Source organism: Sinocyclocheilus rhinocerous, unplaced genomic scaffold (genome assembly GCF_001515625.1).
Source record: "Sinocyclocheilus rhinocerous isolate Xijiao unplaced genomic scaffold, SAMN03320098_v1.1 scaffold19, whole genome shotgun sequence".
Taxonomy (NCBI): Eukaryota; Metazoa; Chordata; class Actinopteri; order Cypriniformes; family Cyprinidae; genus Sinocyclocheilus; species Sinocyclocheilus rhinocerous.
The window spans coordinates 1,769,959-1,790,563 of NW_015638975.1; the positions used below are offsets into that span (position 1 = coordinate 1,769,959).

Consider the following 20,605-nt stretch of genomic DNA (forward strand, 5'->3'; position numbering starts at 1 on the left):
TAAAGCCATTCTCAATTCAGTAACTCAATAAACCCATTTCAAATAGAGTCTCATTCTGCTGCACCTGAAATACTTTGACATGTTTTTCTCTTCCATCAAAGTGACGTGACATGTGGCCAAGTATGGTGACCCATACTTGGAATTAGTGCTCTGCATTGCTTAATAAACTTCCCCCCAAGCTTAATAAACTCTATACTACACCATAAGTCTCCAGCAAGCTGCCATAAGCTTCCTCCTTACTATCTGTCCCCAGATTCTTCACAGAACATTCTATGTTTCAATAGTTCCCCTGATGTCACCGCATGGATAAAGCTTCCACAGAGAGCAGTGCTGTTTGGAGCTGATGCTGTCTGAGTGGAAATCAAATTAAAATGAATTTGCAAGTGTGCTAAATATTAAGTGGGGACAAAAGCTGCAAGTTGCATGTGATGCAAATGTGTTAATTTCATTCTAAACATGTTTTACTGCTGTTGTGTTATGGAATGAAGAGTTTCTAATGTTACTGTGAATGAATTCTAAAGAGGAAACAGATAAACAAACAACACACAAACAGCACACCCACATCCACAACCAAAGCAACAAAATACACATGCCACATTTTTCCGGGATTCATTATCCATAAACCTTTCCCATAGAACAATCAATAAATGTGAACTCAACAAAGCAGGTTCCCACTGGCAAAATTTAAGTATTTGTGCATGGAGATAGGATGTTTTTGGATATATATTAATGATAATTCAAAAGAATTGAGGATGTTTTTCACACACATTAATTGCTAGAATAATTCTCCTAAATTACCATTCGGAGTAGAGGGAGAAAACATTGCAAACAGCTCCAATGCAAATGAAGGAAGAATAGAAGTGGATCAATGGGGAGAAAAACATCCCCGCTGCTTGATAAATTAGGTGAGAATTCTTTCCTCATTTATCGCCAGATGGTTAATGTTGCCATATCAGTTGGCGTGCTGTTCAGAAATGATGGGATGAGGTGCACCTAAAGCCAGCCGAGCGATATGCAAACTGTCTCGAGAACGGAGCTCAAATTGGATATTTATGGTGTATTTATTGTATCTTGGCATTGTCTCGGCGAGGTAATCTTGTAGCGAGATAGCACATTTCAAAGTGATAATAAGAGCATCTATTATCTGTGCGCATGATGGATGGAAGTAGTAAAAAAGAAAGCAACTCCTGTAGCTGAATGAATTAGAGTAAAGCCCTTTTGGCTGCCATGCAAGATTCTGGCACTGAATCTTCCTCTTCCTCTCTCGTCCTTCTCTCTCTCATTAAAAGCAAACGGCTGTTCTCCACAAAGATAGCAACAGTCACACACAGATTCAAATTCACACTTTCACATGCATGCAGAGGGGTGCACATTATTATTTTACAAGCAGAAAACTAGGTTCTGGCCACGGTTTGTTTTCTTAACACCTCTCACCACAGGCTGCCCTGTCTGGAGAAAATTACACATGTGCAGAAGTCTCCAGCCTTCTATATTCAGAAGACTTTTTTTTTGTAACTTTTTCTAACTAAAAACACTTTAAAGGGCACATTTGCAGTATCTGATCTGACTTTTAAAAAATACTTTCATGTTTAACTCAATTTAAAAGCAGTTCATATATTTCCACACAAAGTACAATTTCTATCCATCCTTTTGTAATATTCAGCTTTAAATATGATAATGGCAAGTCATTTATGTACAGTGCATTTTTATAGTCCATTAATCTTGGAGAGTGTAAGTGTAGAATGGCAAATCTGTTTTCTGCAGAGAAGTTTTGGAAATAATGTATTTGCCTCTCTACATGTGTTCTGTCACCGCTGTGCCGTTCCCTTTGCTCCATCTCCACTGTCCAAAATAATGATTCCACAGCAGATCATTATTACCAGCCCCCAGCTGTCTCTGTCCCCTTCTGCATGGACACAGTCCAACAGCATGTCCACCAATCACCAGCTGTCCCCTTCTCTGACTTCAGATTGTCATGTTTATCCTGAACCATCTTTTCCCTACCAAAACCCTTTTAAAAACCCTCAAATCCAAACCGAGATCGATGAAAACTTCTTCTTTACACCCAAATGGCTAAACCATCGCTGATGAATGTCTTGCACCGATGGCAACTCTCATTCATCTCCCTGTACGCCCTATCAGCGTGCCGACACTCTCGCTTCTTCTGCTGATTTCTATTATTATTCGAAACAGACAGCCTTCATATCTCTGCTACATGAGCCAAGGGAGTGCATCAGCCTGTCATCTACTTGTTCTTGCTCCTTCTCTCTCCCTCTTTCGCTCTCTCTCAATCTCTGTCAGTGATTGGCAACTTGCTGTGGGGTTGTGTCAGGCCGGGTAGAGCACAGCGCCGGGTGCTGTTGTGTGGATAGAATAACTGCACCCCAGGCACAGAAGGTGATTAATATGAAACAAAGCCTGTGTGCTGTGGCTCCCGAGCATCAGCCTTTACGCAGTTCGGGCCTGGTTAACAGGTCCCCTGTGATACAGAGAGAGAGAGAGAGTAAGACTGAGCGAGAAGACTGAGAAGAGCTGTCATGAGGAAGGTCAGTGGACCAACAGGGGCATCAGTCAAAATCGCACACAAAAAACAAAAACTGCAATTGGAAACTTGTATGCAGATTTTAGTCTTCAGACAAAGACAAACTTAATACATGCCATTTGACTGGTAAATTTTTTGGAATTTTGTGTGATGGTTCTCTGCAAGAGTAAGTGGATCTGAGGAGGTGTTTTCAATTCATCCCGTGTGACATGCTCAGGCGGTGGGTTGTGGGATACACAGCAGACTGTGGTTGAGAGCATATAAAGTTGAGAAAAACTCAACTTTATGCAAATGTCAGAGAACTGTCAGGCAGCAGCCAATCAGAGATACTGGCTGGCGTCTATCCTTAACATTTCCAAATCTGCCGAATAGAGTGCTGCAGGGATGACGTATTTTTGTAGTTAGCAACAGAGTTAGCAAGATCTCCTTGACAAAAACCCAATGGGATTTTTTCATTGGCTTTTGGATTATTGTGAACAATATGCTCTGTGACCAACAAAATGATTCTTAAACGTTTTATTCATCATGATAATCTTCACAAATAAATACAACTTTCATGAATTTTGAAGCTTAAATACAATCGGCAGAAGTAAAAAGCTAAACGTAGGCTATAAACGAACTACACCACTGTTGCGTTGCAAGACTTCAGTGTCATCACCATTAAGCTTCCTACATGAAGGGCCCGGAAGTGCTAAAATGCTTACAGAAATAAACCATCCCTGCAGCACTCTGATATGGTGTAGTTTATATATGTATGATAGTGTTTACATATAACTTTTTACCATATTTCATTCAGATTTCAAATTTGCAGTTTGGTTGCTTTTGTTATGACTAGACTGACTGGCTTAACAAAAGTGTATTAAATTCTTGACACTATATCTTTGCTTTGGGCATTTGAAAATAAAACGTGCTTATTTCCAGCTGTAATATTGTGTATATATGATGAGTACTGTATATTGGCCGTGTACTGAAAACAACCACACCACAACGTTTTTTTTTTAAAGCAGATTGAACACAAATCTCTCAGTACAGTGGAGTAGAACAATCCATGTCTTCTCGAGTCTTGTGTGACAGTGGACTGACCCGCTCTCTTGTTTCACATACAAACACAAATGGTGCCCTTAGTTATCGGTTGAAGTGAAAATATCTTAAGGATGTTAGTATTAATATTACTGTTGAAGCATTCATTTTGCTGCAAAGCCAAATGTTTTGTATGTTATTTTCAAGATAATATACAAAAAAAACAGTCCAAGTGAATCAAATCCAAGTGAAATTATCATGTCATGTCAATGCATTTATTTATTTTATGAGCAGCTCTGCGTCGGGGTCCTGATCACCCTATTTTGCGATAATGACCAGATAAAATCCTTGCATCCTTACTGTAACTGTGGTTGTTGCCATTTTTATATGACTGAAGGGCAAGTCAAATTCTTTTCTGTGGTAACTGACATTATGCCACAGATACTGTCGATAGAGCTTAACTTTCATTGAACTTGGAACATTCAAGATGTTGTTTCATCTGAACAAAAGTGTAAAGAAAAATGAACAGCATGCTATAACCAGTAATATTTCTTCTCAATAAACAAAGGCTTGTTGTAATAATTCTTTTGACAGCAAGAAATGTTCCTCGTCTTGAAATAATGATACATGGTTATGATTCCATCTCTAATGACAGTCTTATAGAGTCATTTCATATTTGAACAGGTACTAAGGCATGAGGGAGAAAGAAATATTTACTTTGAGGTCTGGAGCCTAAATCATCTCAGAAGGGTAAAGACTGCATCCCTCCCAAAGACACAATACAATTTATTGAACCTGACAAGCTGGTTCCACAAATCCTACGTTGTCTGTTTGAGAGCAGAGTGAACGTGGATGAATCAGAGTAATAGAAATTAGACATTACAATGGTGGGCAGTGTAGACTTACAGCATTATACAAGCCACAGAATTGTGTCTGTCCAGTGATAACATTAAAAGGAGGGCCAAGCCCAAAACAGCAGTTTAAAGGTTAGGCAAGGCTTTTATCATTCATGCAGTGTTAGGGATGCTATACTTTGAAAGTATAGCTTGCTAAGCTATAGCTATAGGTAAACTACACAATCAAACAGCCTTGAAAAAATGTTATCTATACTGTTAAGAATAACTACACTGAAGGCAGTATATTTTTTATAAAATTGATTAATTACATTTATACTAAATACAACAAATACCTCTTTTACTGTTCAAATTCATATCAGACCTAACAAAGTAAAGGAACTTGAATTGGTAAATCTTTTTCTATTTTTTTTATTTGTTCATTTAAATGAATCGTCCTATATGAACCGATTCCCTAGAATTAATCAGAATGAAGATTGTCTTTGAACTGATTTATTCTAGTGAATAAATGGTCTAAAGTCTTCTTTCTCACTTTCCAGTGCTACATATGAGAGAGAGGATGAACCAACTCACTATGAACCACTACACATGAAAGAGAGAAAGAGAAAGAGAGAAAGGAGACCAGAAGAACATTTAGCAGAAAGTCAAACATGTCAGAGCCTCATAACACCTCTAAACACACACATGTGACACAGACACAAGACAGCCGCATGAATAAATCCACAATAACTGGACTGAAAAGAGCAATTTAGAAAGCAAACTCACGGGGGCCAGTATAAACTCTCACTCTCTCATTTCTCTCTTCAGCCCTGTTGCCTCTCTCCCATCATCCTCTCTTCATCCATCATTGTATATATTTTGGCATTTGGCATCAGCACTGGGGAAAAAGTGCTCGCCAACACAATTATGATCAAATGGACAACAGATGTATGTGCTATGTGAGAGCATGTACAAAAATCATAATATATGTCATTCTCAGATTGTTTGAGGACATTAAGCCACGGTCTTCCTTACCCTCTCATCTCATGTGCATTTCTAGAATTTGTATTTTTCTCTCTGGAAAATCAAAAGCATGTACTGAGGGCAGAATCCAACAGCCGCAGCTCTAGAGACATACTCAGGCTTACATTTGAGTGTCAGTTTCCATGACTGTTACCACAAGATGAAACCAAATATCAATAACGTGACTGACCTCACCAACCATAAATTGGATTTTGTGAATCCCCTTAGATTTTCCTGTGTATAATAATATCCTTATTTCAAAAGGACGGGACAGGAAATAATATCAGTGAATTAAAAAGCAGAACAAATAGATGCAAAATGCAGATGAAGATGTAAGTGTAGCTTAGCTTTGTACATTTGCATGTCCAGTGAGTATTTTTATTTACTTTTAAATTCAACGTTCACTTAGAGGATTTCACTCAACCTTCCTCTCTGCCATTCAGGGTAGTGCCAGACGTTTAAGGGCCCTCTAAGCACAGTTTAAATGTGTTTTTATCTGAGATGCAGAGCTGCACTTCCATTTTTATTTGCGTGGCAAATGGTTCTCTTGACGTGGCCTTCTGCCATCTGTCAGCGTGGTCAGCGTGCAGGAGAATAGACTGCATAATTTCATCATTTCGTCCATTTCAAACACCCCACGCAAAGCAAAGTTCTCCATTTCTATCCGTTCATCCATCTTTTCATCTTACTCTGTCCTTCTGTGCATTTCCATTCATTGCATTTCCATTTAATATCCAGTTTGTTCTTTTCACTCACAAAAAGCAGAGGGAAAAGGAGTAATTTTTTCCCCTGCTGTAATTTCTCAGTATGTATGCAGGACCTTTTGGCTTCACAAAAGACGTGAGTTGTATATTTAATTATGCATCGATTTCAACCTACTCTAGCACACTGCTGGTTTAGAGGGACCAGTTCTGACAGCTCTGATTCACGACATGAGCAACTCCCTTGAACCACTGCCAGTTAAAAACTTGGTTCTATCTCGTCTCTGTGCTTTAATGACTTCTCTTTTCTCTGCAGTTGCATGTTCCAGTTGATTGTTTACAATACTTTTTGAAGACCTAAATGTTCGGCGCTCAAAGAAACCGTAATCTCACAATTTGTCCTAAAGAAAATATCAGGCTCATTTTTCTCTTTGAAATTCAAAATAGGCCCATTTTTGAAGCATCTTAGTCTCAAGAATTAAACACACTCAATAAGCTTAATTATAAGAACACTTTTCCATGCAATTACATGAAACCTTTTCAACCATTTTGTCCTGTACTTTGTCCAGTATTTTTTAATTATGCATTCATTATAAAGATGCAAAATATTAAAAAAATTAAAATGTGACTTTGCATCTTTAATTATAAAGATGCAAAATACAATGCAAAGGTTCGAAACACTTCACCTGCACAGTACACATTACCACAAATTGTGTATGTGCACTGCCTATGCTTATAAATATGTGTATATAAAAGAATAATGAATAAATGCTTTCCAACGTGTCTGTGTCCGCCTGGATCTTGTAAATTCAGTTATGGCCAATAAAAAAAGAAAATAATTAATGTAGTCCCATGCAATACAAATTGATTAAACGTCAATTTTACAAATATAGTTGATTACATGCTCTAATTTAAACTGTGACAAAAATGTTCAAGAATTAATTTTAATTAACTAAATTGAGCATGCAGCAAAAATCCATTTCTCAGTGTAATGAAAATGCCAAATCTGGTTTCAAAGCTTAGAGCACAACAGGGATGATCACAAAATAAAGAACAGCCTGTAATTCACTGCAGACCGGCCTGTCGTAACCCATTAAAACACAGGGAGCAGGCCTTGCTACAGCCTACTCAGAGTTAGCACAAAGATATGTGGTTTAGAAGTGCTCTAAAATCCCAGTAATATGGAGCCTGTATTTATTTATAATCCACCCAGATTCTCATGAGACCTGCTTGAGTTGAACAACATGATAGAGGCACAGCGGATGGTATCAGACTCTATGCTGATTTTCTGTCAGCACAGTTACATGTCTAGATCCTCACAGAACAGAATTTAGATGCAATAGTCAAAGCTGACCACAGTAATGAGAAACAGAATTTCTAATGTTTAATTAGAGTGTGTGCCTGCAAGCTGTTATTAGACGGTCAAGTTCACAAAATACATTTGGCTTTTTTTCAAATTTTATTTGTTCAAATCTTTTATTTACTGGCTCAAAGCCGGTCCACATCTCAGACTAAACCCATTTCTTTTTTTTGTGAGATCACGTGAATAGAGCAAAACATTGTTTACGTAATAGGGCAGAACTATAAATCGTATAAAAAAAATTTTTTTGGTTATCATATTCTTTGCCATTGCAAGCTTGATAATATAACACTTCTGTTTAGTGATTTTAATTTTACAGCAATCACACTGCTGTTACCAAATACTTATAATAAAGAAAACATTGGTGTTTATTTTATCATTTTATTTGGCAGTGTCACTGTGAATGAGGCATAGAGAACATTATCATATTGTATACAAACACAATTATCGCTCAGTTACATAGACACAAATACAAAATTCCACCTTAACAAACAGGCAGTATTAGTCAGAGCTTGGAAACAATCTAACAACTTCATTAGCATTGCCTCCCATTTGCTTGCCCATTTAATGTGCAAATTAGATGTAAACACGGAGACAGATGCATTTTTTCCCTTCATTTTCTTTGGGCCACACAAGCCTAAGCCAGCAATAAGAAACTATTTGAATTGCATTTATTTAATCTAATATTTCACTCATTTTCATATAACAGATGGTGAGGCAGCAACAACCAAGAAGGGCAGAATAGATTCTCCCATTAGCTTCTGATATAGTTTAATTATCTGTTAAACAGAATATGACATGAATCTCAGATCATAAATCTGAAAGAGATTTTAAAATTACCTAAATGAATTTTAAGTTCACTCACAGAAACAATAGTGATGGAAAGGGTCCTTTATAACCACTGAAGGATCATATCTACTGCTAGCAAGAACTTTTCTTTTGAACTTTCTTTATATTGGCATACTGCACTCAAAGCTACATTTTAGGATCGTTTTTGGTTCCCCTAAATGTGTTGGGAAGTTAAGAAAAGAAATGCATGGCGTCTCCTGGGTGGAAAAAACTTAACACTTTCTTAAGGGCTGCAGTGTATTTTCTCAGACACAGTCTCTAAATGGAGACTGTAGCGTCTGGACCAATCAGATACGCCATTTTTCATTTGATTTAACAAACCAATTATTCATTAGATTAACAAACATTCACAGACCCCTCACCCAATAAACATACTGGGTGCCAAGATGTCTGTGAATGAGGCCCAGGACACTGGTTACAGAGCCACTCCACAACCAATCACTTTCCAGCAGCTCCACTTGTCATTTTCACCCCGTCCTCAGGAGTACGTGATCTCAGTAGAGAGAATGGAAGGCAATGTGAAATGATTAAGCTAAGGCAAAAATGCATAGAAAATTACAAACCTGCATGTATTCATATACCTTTTTTAATTTCTTCATGTAGTTCTTGCACACTGTTAAAAGTAACTACTGTACTATACATATTTTCCAGTTTATGAGACCTTCTGAGCCACAACTATAAGAAGACCAAAAGAATTAAACCAAGTCAGATGGAGTTGTCTGAACAGTTCCCAGCATGCAGTGCAGTATGAACCCATATGAATCAAGAATCCAAGTCTTGTTAACAGATATGACTTCTTAATATGATGAACAGATTAGCTAGATAATTTAGGCTTATATTTACAATACATCCAACAAAGACTGTCACACATACAGTGAACACATCACATTTCTTTTCACAAGACTTGGATTAAATGGCTCGATTCATGTGGATTCATTGTACAATGCTGTTATAATCCTTTTGGATCTTCTAAATTTATCCCCAGGGCATCCAAGATGTAGGTGACTTTGTTTCTTCAGTAGAACACAAACGAAGATTTTTAACACAAACCGTTGCAGTCTGTCAGTCTTATAATGGAGGTGAATGGGAATCATGGCTTTGAGAGTAAAAAAAAAACATACACAAACAAAAGCAAATAAAACCCTGCGGTTCGTGAAGATACATTGATGTGTAAAGACACAAAACGATCGGTCTGTGCAAGAAACTGAACAGTATTTATATCGTTTTTTACCTCTGATTTATGCAATGTCCGAACTGTTCGAACTGTCCTGAGCGGTGGCGCGTCCTCCTGAACGCGTTCTCAACAGCAGGCGCGTGAGGCGTCTTCTTCTTCTTGCTTTACGGCGGATCGCAGACTTATAATCTCTCAATAGGACCATTGACACTCCTAATTGAGATTGTAGATGGACGGTGCGTTCCAAACGGGATATATCGCCCTCCGAAGGGCACTTCGGAGTGAAAACAATCATGGCCGCCATATCTTTCCAAACCAAAGTGCTCAAAACTGGCCTGACGGCGCCTCCGTGTGGGCACGTGATGATGACGCAGAAGGGCACTTCGAGAAACAGTTGTTTGGTCCCCTTACACCCTTCAACCCTTCGAAGCTCTCACTCCGGAGGGTAAACACTTTGAAGGGATTAGGGCATAGGGATCAGCCCTTCCGAATGGAACGCAGGGAGAGTGTCAATGGTCCATTTGAGAGATAGGTGGCGGTAATGCACTTATAAGTCTGCGATCCGCCGACTTGTCCTGGCTCTTCCCAGCTTTATAATGGCAGTGAAAGGGGGTCGAGATTTTAAAGCCCCAAAAAGTGCATCCTTCCAGTGCTTGAAGTGGGCCGGTGTGCACTGGTACACAGTACAGGCACTTCAATATTTTAGTCTTTAGCGTACCAGCACTTTTTCGTGAGTACCGGCACTTCTGATATGTTGCCGGTGTTCTGTCGATTTGTGCTACCCTGTCAGATTTTGCTACCTCCCATTAAAACAGTAGGTAGTACAATTCGACAACGAAAAATGCTACCTGTAAAATTATGGTTTATTAACGTCTACACCTACAACAACCCTAACCCTACCCTTACAGTAATGCAAATACAGTAATTATGTGTTATATTTGCGGTTGTAGCTAGAAGGGATACAGCTACAGGAAACCAACAATAAATAAATTTTTTTACCTATTAGATTGTGTTTTATTAAAGTCTACACCAACCCCAACCCTAAACCTACCCTTACAGTATATGCAGATACATTAAATATTGTTGTTCAGCATGAGAAAAAGGACGCAATATTGATGTGCGCATGCGCAGAAAACCCTGGTAGGAGAATGTCAAAGCGTCAGTCAAAGCGTCAGTGTCTGGGTGATTAGAAATGACACTATAAAGCACACAACCCAGGAGGTCATTTGAAACCAGTAAACTTCTGGGAAGTTCAAGATTCCAGTAAGGGAATGCATTAGTAATAAGTAATAAGTTCAAAACAGCACTAATGCAAAGAAAACATGGACGATTTCATCAGAGATGGCGAATAGAATAGTGACTCGCGTCCAGATGGCAGTAAATTATTATTTTCAGCGTGTATTTGGCTTAAAAGCACAAGTGTTTTATAATGAATGCCGGCTGAAGGTGTTTTAGATTATGCACTGGTCAGTGGTTTAGTGATTCTGAATGGATCTGTATAGTACAGGGGTAGGTAAGTTCGGTCCTAGAGAGCCGCAGTCCTGCAGAGTTCAGCTCCAACCCTAATCAAACTGAACAAGCTAATCAATGTCTTCAGGATTACTGGCACTTCTTTTTTTCCACTTCAAGCACTGCATCCATCCATCATAAAAAAGTACTCCACGCGGCTCTGAGGGGTTAATAAAGGCCTTTTGAATTGAAGCGATGCGTTTGTGTAAGAGAAATATCCATATTTAAAACTTTATAAGCCATAATCTCTGTTTCTGTCATACATGCGTTCATGGGAGAGTGGCATTTGAACAAATTAAAATTAACGTAATAATAAAACAAAACAGTGAAAATTTTTAATATAATAGTTGAGAGAACCTAAAATTCTAAATTCATCAGGTTGCATTGTTTTCTCAGCAATTTTTTACTGTATACTTACTCTTCATTTATTTCCAATTCTGTCTGTGTTTCCATCTGTATCAGCTGTTTTCAATTACAATATCAAGGTCACGATGCATCTTCATGCACCAAGAGGTTAGATTTCATTACAGCTGCAGAGAGCTGTGATTGTATTCCATTAGACTCCATTACCTTGCACAGGTTACAGAATTCCTAATGAACCAATAAAGCTGCTATTAATGCTGCGTGGCGGGGAGCGGGAGAGGTAACACTCATCTTCTGTCACTTCAATATTGAATGCGATACCATGCCAAGCTCCACACGGGCTGTAATGACCAGGTGTCAGGTGACACGGCCTGCAATTATCACCATGGAGATCAGACAACTGGTTTTGCAAACAGGGAAAATTTACAAACACACCTAATAGCTGTCTTCGTTTTACTGTCATTCTGAAATAATCTCAGCAGTGTGGTTGCCATGGTTAACTCATTAGCAGCCCTGGTGAGTGGATGAGGTCCACTGAAGAGAGTTGTGTTCTTACGGCTGTTTACAATTCCCTACAATCTGATTGGTATCTCCATATGATATGCTGCTGAAAGCATGCATGATCATTACTGGAAGTGAGTGCTTCCGCTCATCATGGAGACTGAAACATACTGGACGCAGCTTGCATGTGTGATGCAAATGTCAGCCATATTTAATAAAGAGCATGCTGAACACCATGAGGGTGCCAAACCCCCAGACATCTATGTGACAGAACCTATCATTTCAAACATCCTCGCTCAGGTTACGCTAGGCTCAAAACAGCAAGAAACCTGCACTATATACAAGTGCCTGAGGACTTGTAGAGAGCTTAAGGGCTTAGAGGCACAGAAGATGGCTTCAGGTCCTCTCAGCCAGAGCAGTGTTTCAACACAAACTCCTGCTGTTGACAAAAATTGCATTTGACATGAAACAAGAACCAGCATTTATTTAATTAATTAATTTATTTTTGTCCCCACTGAAGGTAGCTAGCTTGTGGGTAGGCTACAGAAGAAACCTTTTGGCACGCATTATACTGTTATATACTAGTTCTTATCTAGCATAACTACTGTGCAATCAGATCTGGTTTGTACAGAATAGAGTACATTTATGCTAATGTTTCTTGATTTATGCCCAGCATTAGGAAATATTAAAGGGCACATATTATGCCCCTTTTTACAAGATGTAATATAAGTCTCAGGTGTCCCCAGAATGTGTCTGTGAAGTTTCAGCTCAAATTACCCCATAGATAATTTATTATAACATTTTGAAAATGCCAATTTTGAGTGGAAGCAAAAACATGCTGTTTTCGTGCATGTCTCTTTAAATGCAAATGAGCTGCTGTTCCCCCTCCTTTTCCAAAATAGGCTTCTGCCTTGGATACTCTGCCAAAACAAAACATCTGTTTGGTTTTGATTATCATGTCTTATTTGCATGCGTTTTAAAGCCATATCAGTTTAATCACACAGCATGTGAGTATTAAACTAAGTTCTCTTTCATGTCTTATTGCGCTTAAACTATCAAATACACACAAGGTTATTTCAAAAACACACATAAACCTAGTTGATTATGTTTTGTCAGCTTGTTCTGAGACACTACTTATGATTTATGGGGATTAAAAAAAAAAAGAAGTGGGTGGATTTTTATCATTATAGGGTGGTTGTGTACAAACACTGCCAATAAACATTTATGTTCAAACACCATGTGAAAGTGTATTTTGCATAGTAGGTGCCCTTTAAGTTTGTGACCAGCCATTTATCTGAATGTTTAGGTTAGTTCTGTCTATACAGTATATGTCATCGATATAATGTTCTTTTGGCAAAAAATTATATCTAAAAAACTCTCAAAGCTTAGCTCAGGATGACTGAGGGACTCAATATCACAAAACCTTGTACTTAGACTTTTAGGCAACATTTTCAGTTATTATTTTGTTGTGTGGAATTTATGTAAATATATGTTACGTAAAAATAATAAGAGAGAGATGCATGATAAGTTATATCAAGGAATAATAATAATAATAATAACAATGCTACTTATCTTAACAATACACACATTACTATTCTAAAGTTTGGGGATCTTTTAATGTTTTTAAAAAAGTTGTTAATGCTCACCAAGAATTGAACATTGTGAAACAGTATTGTGAAATATGAACACAAATTAAAACAACTTTTCTATTAGAATATCTATTTTTGAAATTTTAAAATGTTTCATTTTAAGTCAAAATGTTTAAAAATGTATTCTTGTAATGGCAAAGCTGAAAGGTAAAAAGATCAGCGCTTATTTGAAATGGAAATCTTTGTAACATTATAAATGTCTATGTTAACTTTTAATCAATTTAATGCAATTTAAAACATCCATGCTAAATAAAAATATTAATAAAAAAATTACATAAAGTATATATTTGAAGGCTTTTATATTTGAGGAGCATATGTAAAGATAAATACATGTATATATACAGAATTCATGCATTAACCATTAACACACTTTGCCTAAAGCAACAATGTGTGGCAAATCTGTGGCTTGGCCAGATAACTTCAGCAAACAAGGTAAGGATTATTAGCATCCTGCCCATTATCTCTCATGATTTCTTGTGTAGCTGTAATAGAATGACAGATACACCACAGATACCTGAGAACAGCCATTACATAAAACAAGCAAAACAAGTGGTAGATACACTCTGCCCACACCAACCAGCCTCCAGAGACATGCATTCTGAAATGACAGCTGACCGTGAGATGAATATCAAAAGACTTTCTGCTTTACAAGCAAGTGATATTTGAGAATCTGTTATCTAATTCGCTCTTTCTCCCACAGACTTGGTGCTATGCTATCTCTTAACTCTCACGGCGTGCTGGGGAGAGATATGGAGGAAATAACGTCTGCACCGGTGGAAGCTTACAAGGTGTCTCTCTGTTGTCAAATGTCTTCGCTCTGAAAGACAGCTCTGCGATAGTTAAGAGAGAGAAGGGAATTTAAATAAGAGAGGGGGGACAAAATTCCTATTGTCTGTGAAACAACTGTTTATTTTCTATTTCTCCGGCCTGTCAAGGTTAGCATCAGGTGTGTCATTTGAAATTGACAGGTTTGCACACTCACCGTTAGAGTCATGATGGAGATTCCAGCTGATGAGCCTGTCATGTTCACTTGTTTCAGCTTGTCTCTCTCAGTACAGGGACAGACATTAGACAGAAATATTTTTTTGTTCATCGAAAAAGGAACAAACTATCTTTCCCAAAATAAAATGAGTGATGGAACAATAATTGCAGTCATGAAGGACTCCACAAAACAGTTTAAAGCTGTTTGGACTCAACTGCCTAATATGGAGGACAAGAGTTTAATTACTAGCTCTAATCTTCTTGGCTTGTAAGCAATTGGGCAATCTGAATTTGCGTTTTCTCATTAGCATCCTAGAACAATAGCAGCACTCTGAGCTTGTATTCACCTATAGCTTCAGTAATTAAGAGCGGTTCCTTTTAATTGGAAAAATTAATCAATTTTTTAATCAAACTGATGGAATCGCAGCTTTTTGTGCCCATGTCCAATAGGTTAATTTTGTCGATCTTTTGCACATTCTAGATTAGTTCTTAGATTAAAAACAGAACACCATGTTTCCCCCTTACCGGTGTTGACCGTTTTTGAGAAGAAAAACACTAGTTACTTTTTTAATACAGTATATATTTATAAATGAAAAAATAAATTAAACTGATTATTAAATAAATTTTTATACATTTAAAAAATTTATCATTTAGTACAAAAGAAATGAGGGGTTTTGAATGTATGATCTCAGTGTCAAATTTGAACAGGTGCAGTTATAGTAAATACTATAAAAGCACCCGAACCGAGTCAAAATACAGTTTATAGTACATGGACTTGAATAGGTTGATCATTGTTTTGTCAACATATTTATTTACTTGAACTGTCTGAATTAACTGCTGGCTTGAATGAATCATACTTTCCAATACATAGAGGGCAAAGTTCAAACTGATGCTCTGAATGAATCAGACTTTCCAATGCTACATGAAAGAAAAGGCCATCTGAATGATTTTCCAGTACAATATGCGAGGGAGAGGCTGGAGTTGGGGTGTTAAAGAAGAGAGCGAGAACTTACCTTGAAATCAGATGAACCTATGCTACTGACAAACAGCAGTGCTGCTATTTAGCTACTGTCAAAATTGAATAAAAGTATATAATAGCGGCACGATCATTTACTGGGATGTACAAATTTAAATTATTTTTATTAGTAAAACATATTGTCTTCTAATTTGACAATTTAATTGAAGTTAATAATTGTTGACTATTAGGTCACACTGCAAAGACTTTTAGGTTCCTGTCTCTTTAAATCCACTGGCTTTTAAACACAGATGGCTTTAATATATTCACGGCCCTGATGTGTAACCTTTATTATGTAAACACTCTACACCTTCTTGAAACGATCCTGTGAATGAGTCATGGGTGTAAGTGAGCATGCTGCCTTCAGTACAACATCTGGATTTCACCATAGGTGTGCAGTCTCAGCGGTGACGACACCTGCTAATATAAGAACTGTCACGAAAAGGACAAATGGTGACATTTAAAAACTTTCTGTGGGTGGTAAATTTGCATGCGTCTTAAAGGCATAACACATTTTTAAGGTCTAATTTGTCATTTTCACAGTTTGCTCAGGTACCGGGGAGGTCATTGATTAACTCCTTCCTTGTGTGACTGAGAATCATAGAAATACAGTCCTTAACTATGGAGGAAAAGTACTGGATATTCAAGTAAGTCAGAGTATTTGTAAATATCCAGCTATTTTGCAAGCATATGTTCAGCAATGCTATAAAGACAGCCCAGGAAACCAGAATAAATTGGAAATCTGAGGATTGTTAAGAGTGTTGCAACTTGAGGTGCAAATTAACCCATCCAAAAAAAGAAAAAAATATTGTATTTCTGAATCAGAACGTATTGCACTTTTACCATGATATGGCTCGTATTGTTAGAAGCTTAAATTACCATTCATTTTCTCCTCAACACACATTGTTCTCAGCCGCACACACAGATCTCCTTTCGCTTGACATTTTCTAATACGGATATGACATAAGAGCGAATGTGACTGTAAATAGATTTTTTTCAGCATCTGGAATTCCAGTATTCACATTTAAAGGGACAGGTCAGCCAGAAATGATCATTTATTCACCATTTACTCGTTCCAAACCTGTACGACTTTCTTCTGCAGGACCCAAAGAAGATATTTTGTATAATGTTGATATCACTGACTTCCTTGACTGTATGGACTGAGACATTTCTCAAAAAGTCATAAAGGGTTTGAACAACATGAGGTTGAGTAAATGAGAAAATGTCTTGGACATTGTGTTATTCTGTAGTAGGCTATGTCTCCTCTCTAGCCATTACTATAGTCATGAAAGATACCTCAAAAAGTACAGTTGTTGAGGAGAGGTGTGGTATTACTTTTCAGACTTGCAGTTTTCACCTGGCGAAGAATAGAACAAACAGGCAAAAAATCTCATAGACTCGTATTGTAGGAGAAGAAGAATATCATAGACACAAGGGGTGGGACTTGTGTCAATAAGGAACCACCTAGCAACTGCATAAACACTCAGAATACCTTAGCAACCACATAGCGATACGCTAGCAACTACCTCAGCAATGCTGTAGTGAGTATCCCAAGCACCACTCACATTTTCTTCAGAAAAGCTGCATTAAAATACACAGATTAAGAAGATTTCAATTTTCTTAATTCTGGTAATTCCATATAAGATGTATGACCAAATATTACATGGAGGAGGGCAGAGCTAGACAAAGACAGCTTATGTAGGCTATACATGCTGTATTTCATTACATTCAGCACAGTTCCCTCCACAGCCTGCTGACAGTCTATACTAAGTGTCAATGTGGTAAAGCAGTACTATAAGTGTGTTCTAGACACTCGGTGGGGAAACATTGTTCATCTCTATAGATATTACTATACCGTTCTCGTTGCATGCACACTTTTGAGCCGTCACACTCGAGGTCTCCAGATGTCAATATTGAATTTTGCTTCCACGGAAGCGCTTATTCCTCGACAGGTTTGAGATGTGGATAATTGGAGGCCGTTAAAGGGCCCGGGAAGGAGTAAGGATGTTATTTTAGTCTTTGCCTGCTTCAGATTATGACTTGCTACATTAACCATAAGTGCAGGTAGAACTGAGGACACACTACATTAGGTAGCAAAAAAGTTAACACCTCGTCTCTTCTCCTTCAGTGGCACGGAAAGACTCTGTCAGCATCTGTCATACATGGGTGGAGGAGACAGAGAGGTACTGGAGATGAGCTTAAGTGAAGATTTTAGAAGTTAAACAAGGTAAGAAAAGTGAAAATAGGGAATAAAATATATTAAGATGTACATCATGTTGGCCATTGGATGCTAAAGCTGCTCGGTCTCTGCACTATCATCATTATAATGGCCCAGGAAGTTCCTCAAAGCCTCAGTAATAGCCAAAATATCCATTGAACCAGAACAAAACCTGATGCAGTTTAAACGTATATTTAAACACACAAAATAATAGGTCTCTAGGGACTTTAGTTTCTGGCTGCATCTGCAAAGAGCAGTGTGTAAATGTCTTCTGCAAAGTAAAAAAAAAACAAAAAAAACATTTGTTTGGAGTCTGCTCAGCTATATAAATCACGTTCTCCTGAATAAACCACTTAAAAAACTAAATGAAACTGGCGTGAGGTTGGACTGAAGGATCTGAATCCTCTCAACAATAACCAGCTAATCTTAGCACGCAACACATTTCAAACCACTAAGAACACAGAGACATGTAAAGAAAGATATCAGTCCTGGGGTCATCTTTGGTTGCTGAAGCGTGTCTGAAAGAAGACCAATTCAAGCATAACACTGCCTGCATTGTAATTAATTATCATTGCGAACACGGCACACATACTCAAAGTGTCTGAGAAAGCTTTTAAGAGATTGTTATTATGAAGATGTCACCGAGAGGAACAGCGTCCCTAGAAAGGTGCAGTCAGCTGTGAGATTTTAGTTAAAGTTGGCATGAAACAAAATTGCGATCGTCTTTTCTTTAGTATTGTGGGGTGTATCTGAGTGAAGCAGCTTTTCAAAAAAAAACAAAAAAACAATTGTAGGACCGGAGAAAAGATGATTTGGTACATTTGGAGTTGATTGGATTGTTTGCCAATTTCTAATCTCATGTGAGCGTTTTTGATTAATGATTACAAGGACACATGAATTAAAAAAAATTGGGCATAGATACATAATTCATAATAAATTGCAATATTCCATAAAAATATTGTAGTAAAAAACACTGCAATATTCCATAAAAAGTAATTGTTCATTTTAATTTAATGGTGACTTTAAAGTGATAGTTCATTGAGCAATTGTCATTTATTCACTATGTTGTTCCAAACATGTATGCATTCCTTCTTATGTGAAACACAAAAGAAGACATTTTGAAGAATATCTTGATGTTTTTATGTCCATGCATTGAAAGATATTTTGGATCCCACTGACTTTGATTATATGTACAAAAACTTTATTCGAAATATCTTCTGAGAGTTGCAGAACAAAGTCAGTCACACAGGTTTGGGAGTTAATGACATTTTTATTTTATTTTTTGGCGAACTATTCCTTTACGTTCTGCTTTTACACACAATCAAACTCAATGTTGATTAAATCACACACATTTGACACTAAATAACAGTCGCACAGCCAATATTTACTGTATATACACTTAACATTTATAGAGGAAAAATACAAACACAAACAAATACAAAAACTGTAATACAGGCCACTTAAGTAAAAAACAAACATCTGATAAATACTTTAATATGACCAGTACAAATGTCCCAGTTGAAGATGAGTCAGTATTGGTCCCCACTGCAGATGTAGACAGTATAATATTGCTTAAAAATCTTTTTAACAGAACATTTGCTAAATGCGCCGGTCCCTTTCAACGGGTTGAAATGCAAAAGGGGAAAGCAATTATTCTTGTATATATTTAATAAGAAACCAAACGACTCGTTCACAAACTACCCGTGATCCCCCCTCCCTACTTCCTATATAAAACAAGACCTCCACTGCAAAGACAGAAACACATTTATGTGGTCACCAAGAAAAACTTTGGGACAATTAAAACAGGACTACTGGCAAAAAACAAAGCAGTTGTCTGCCTCTTCAGTAACAGTACAGCAGAAATGAATTGTTCCCCAGACACAGGAAACATAATCATCATGTTCTGAATGGGTTGTTTTGAATATTGATGTGAGAGTTGGTGTTAAGGCATAAGGATGTGTGGGAGGGCTGACAAAAGATTAAATAAGAAATCAAAATGAATGGGAAGAGCAAAAGGGAACAATTGAAATGAAAGGGTGACAAGAAAAAATGATAATGCAGGTGATGAAAAAGAGGAGGCAAGGAACACGCATGTAAACAGTACATGAAGCAGAAACACAGAGGTACTGTATGGACGCATGGGTGCTTTTGTAGGCCAGATAAGAGATGGGAATGTAATGTGATTTGTCCAGACCATGTCAATTTATTTCCAGTTACAACTGGCTTTTTTCAGGCTTGAACTGTGTGTTCCAATGCATCTGTGCGCTTATCACTATACCATGTGCATTCTAAGAGCATCAAAGGGGCTTTTTAGTGCTCATATGACCCTCAAAAGTCATAGGTTTCCAACAACTTGGTCTAACAATGGTCTATGAACCATGTTATATTTATATTGATCATCTATGTGCCATCTTGGACTATAACCAGCAATATATTGGTGGAGACACAAGCAGATTTTAGTTTAAAGCACTGTCTTGGCCCTGGCACACACTTTTTTTACTGAAAAATCGTTGTGTTTATCTGTCTACTGAGGGCTGTGAAGTGTGTGTCCTCTTCTGGATTCAGCTGAGAGATGAAATGAAGGGGAAGGTGAAATGCTCGGGTGCGATCTTTGAGTCTTTCGTACACTCCCAGGTCTGAAGCGAACAGTTTAGGGGATCTGGAGCTGCAGTTCTTCTTCCTCATCTTCATCTGGGTCGCTAGGGGGGGCGTCTGCGTCCTCAGGCACAAAACGAGATGAAGCTGATGTCCTCATCTTGCCAAAGAGGCCGGGATTCTGCTGACGCCTTAGCCTTACCCCAAAAAATAAACACATAAATAAACAAATAAATAATAAGGAAAGAAAGAAAGAAAAAAGGGAAAAGGAA

General features: G+C 37.7%; 1 protein-coding gene across 3 annotated transcripts in view; it reads right to left on the bottom strand.

The window, feature by feature from the left end:
* Window positions 1-2,585: 2,585 nt before the first annotated feature.
* ccdc102a (coiled-coil domain containing 102A) overlaps window positions 2,586-20,605 on the bottom strand; it is an 87,571-nt gene continuing 69,551 nt past the window's right edge. For 2 of the 3 annotated variants that reach the window (XM_016565963.1, XM_016565965.1), the window contains one exon: window positions 18,996-20,530. In XM_016565963.1, coding sequence (XP_016421449.1) covers window positions 20,389-20,530 — 142 coding nt within the window. In that variant the 3' untranslated portion in view covers window positions 18,996-20,388. Of the gene's footprint in view, window positions 2,598-18,995; window positions 20,531-20,605 lie in introns of those variants that run through there. The other variant, XR_001641152.1, reaches the window with a different exon arrangement.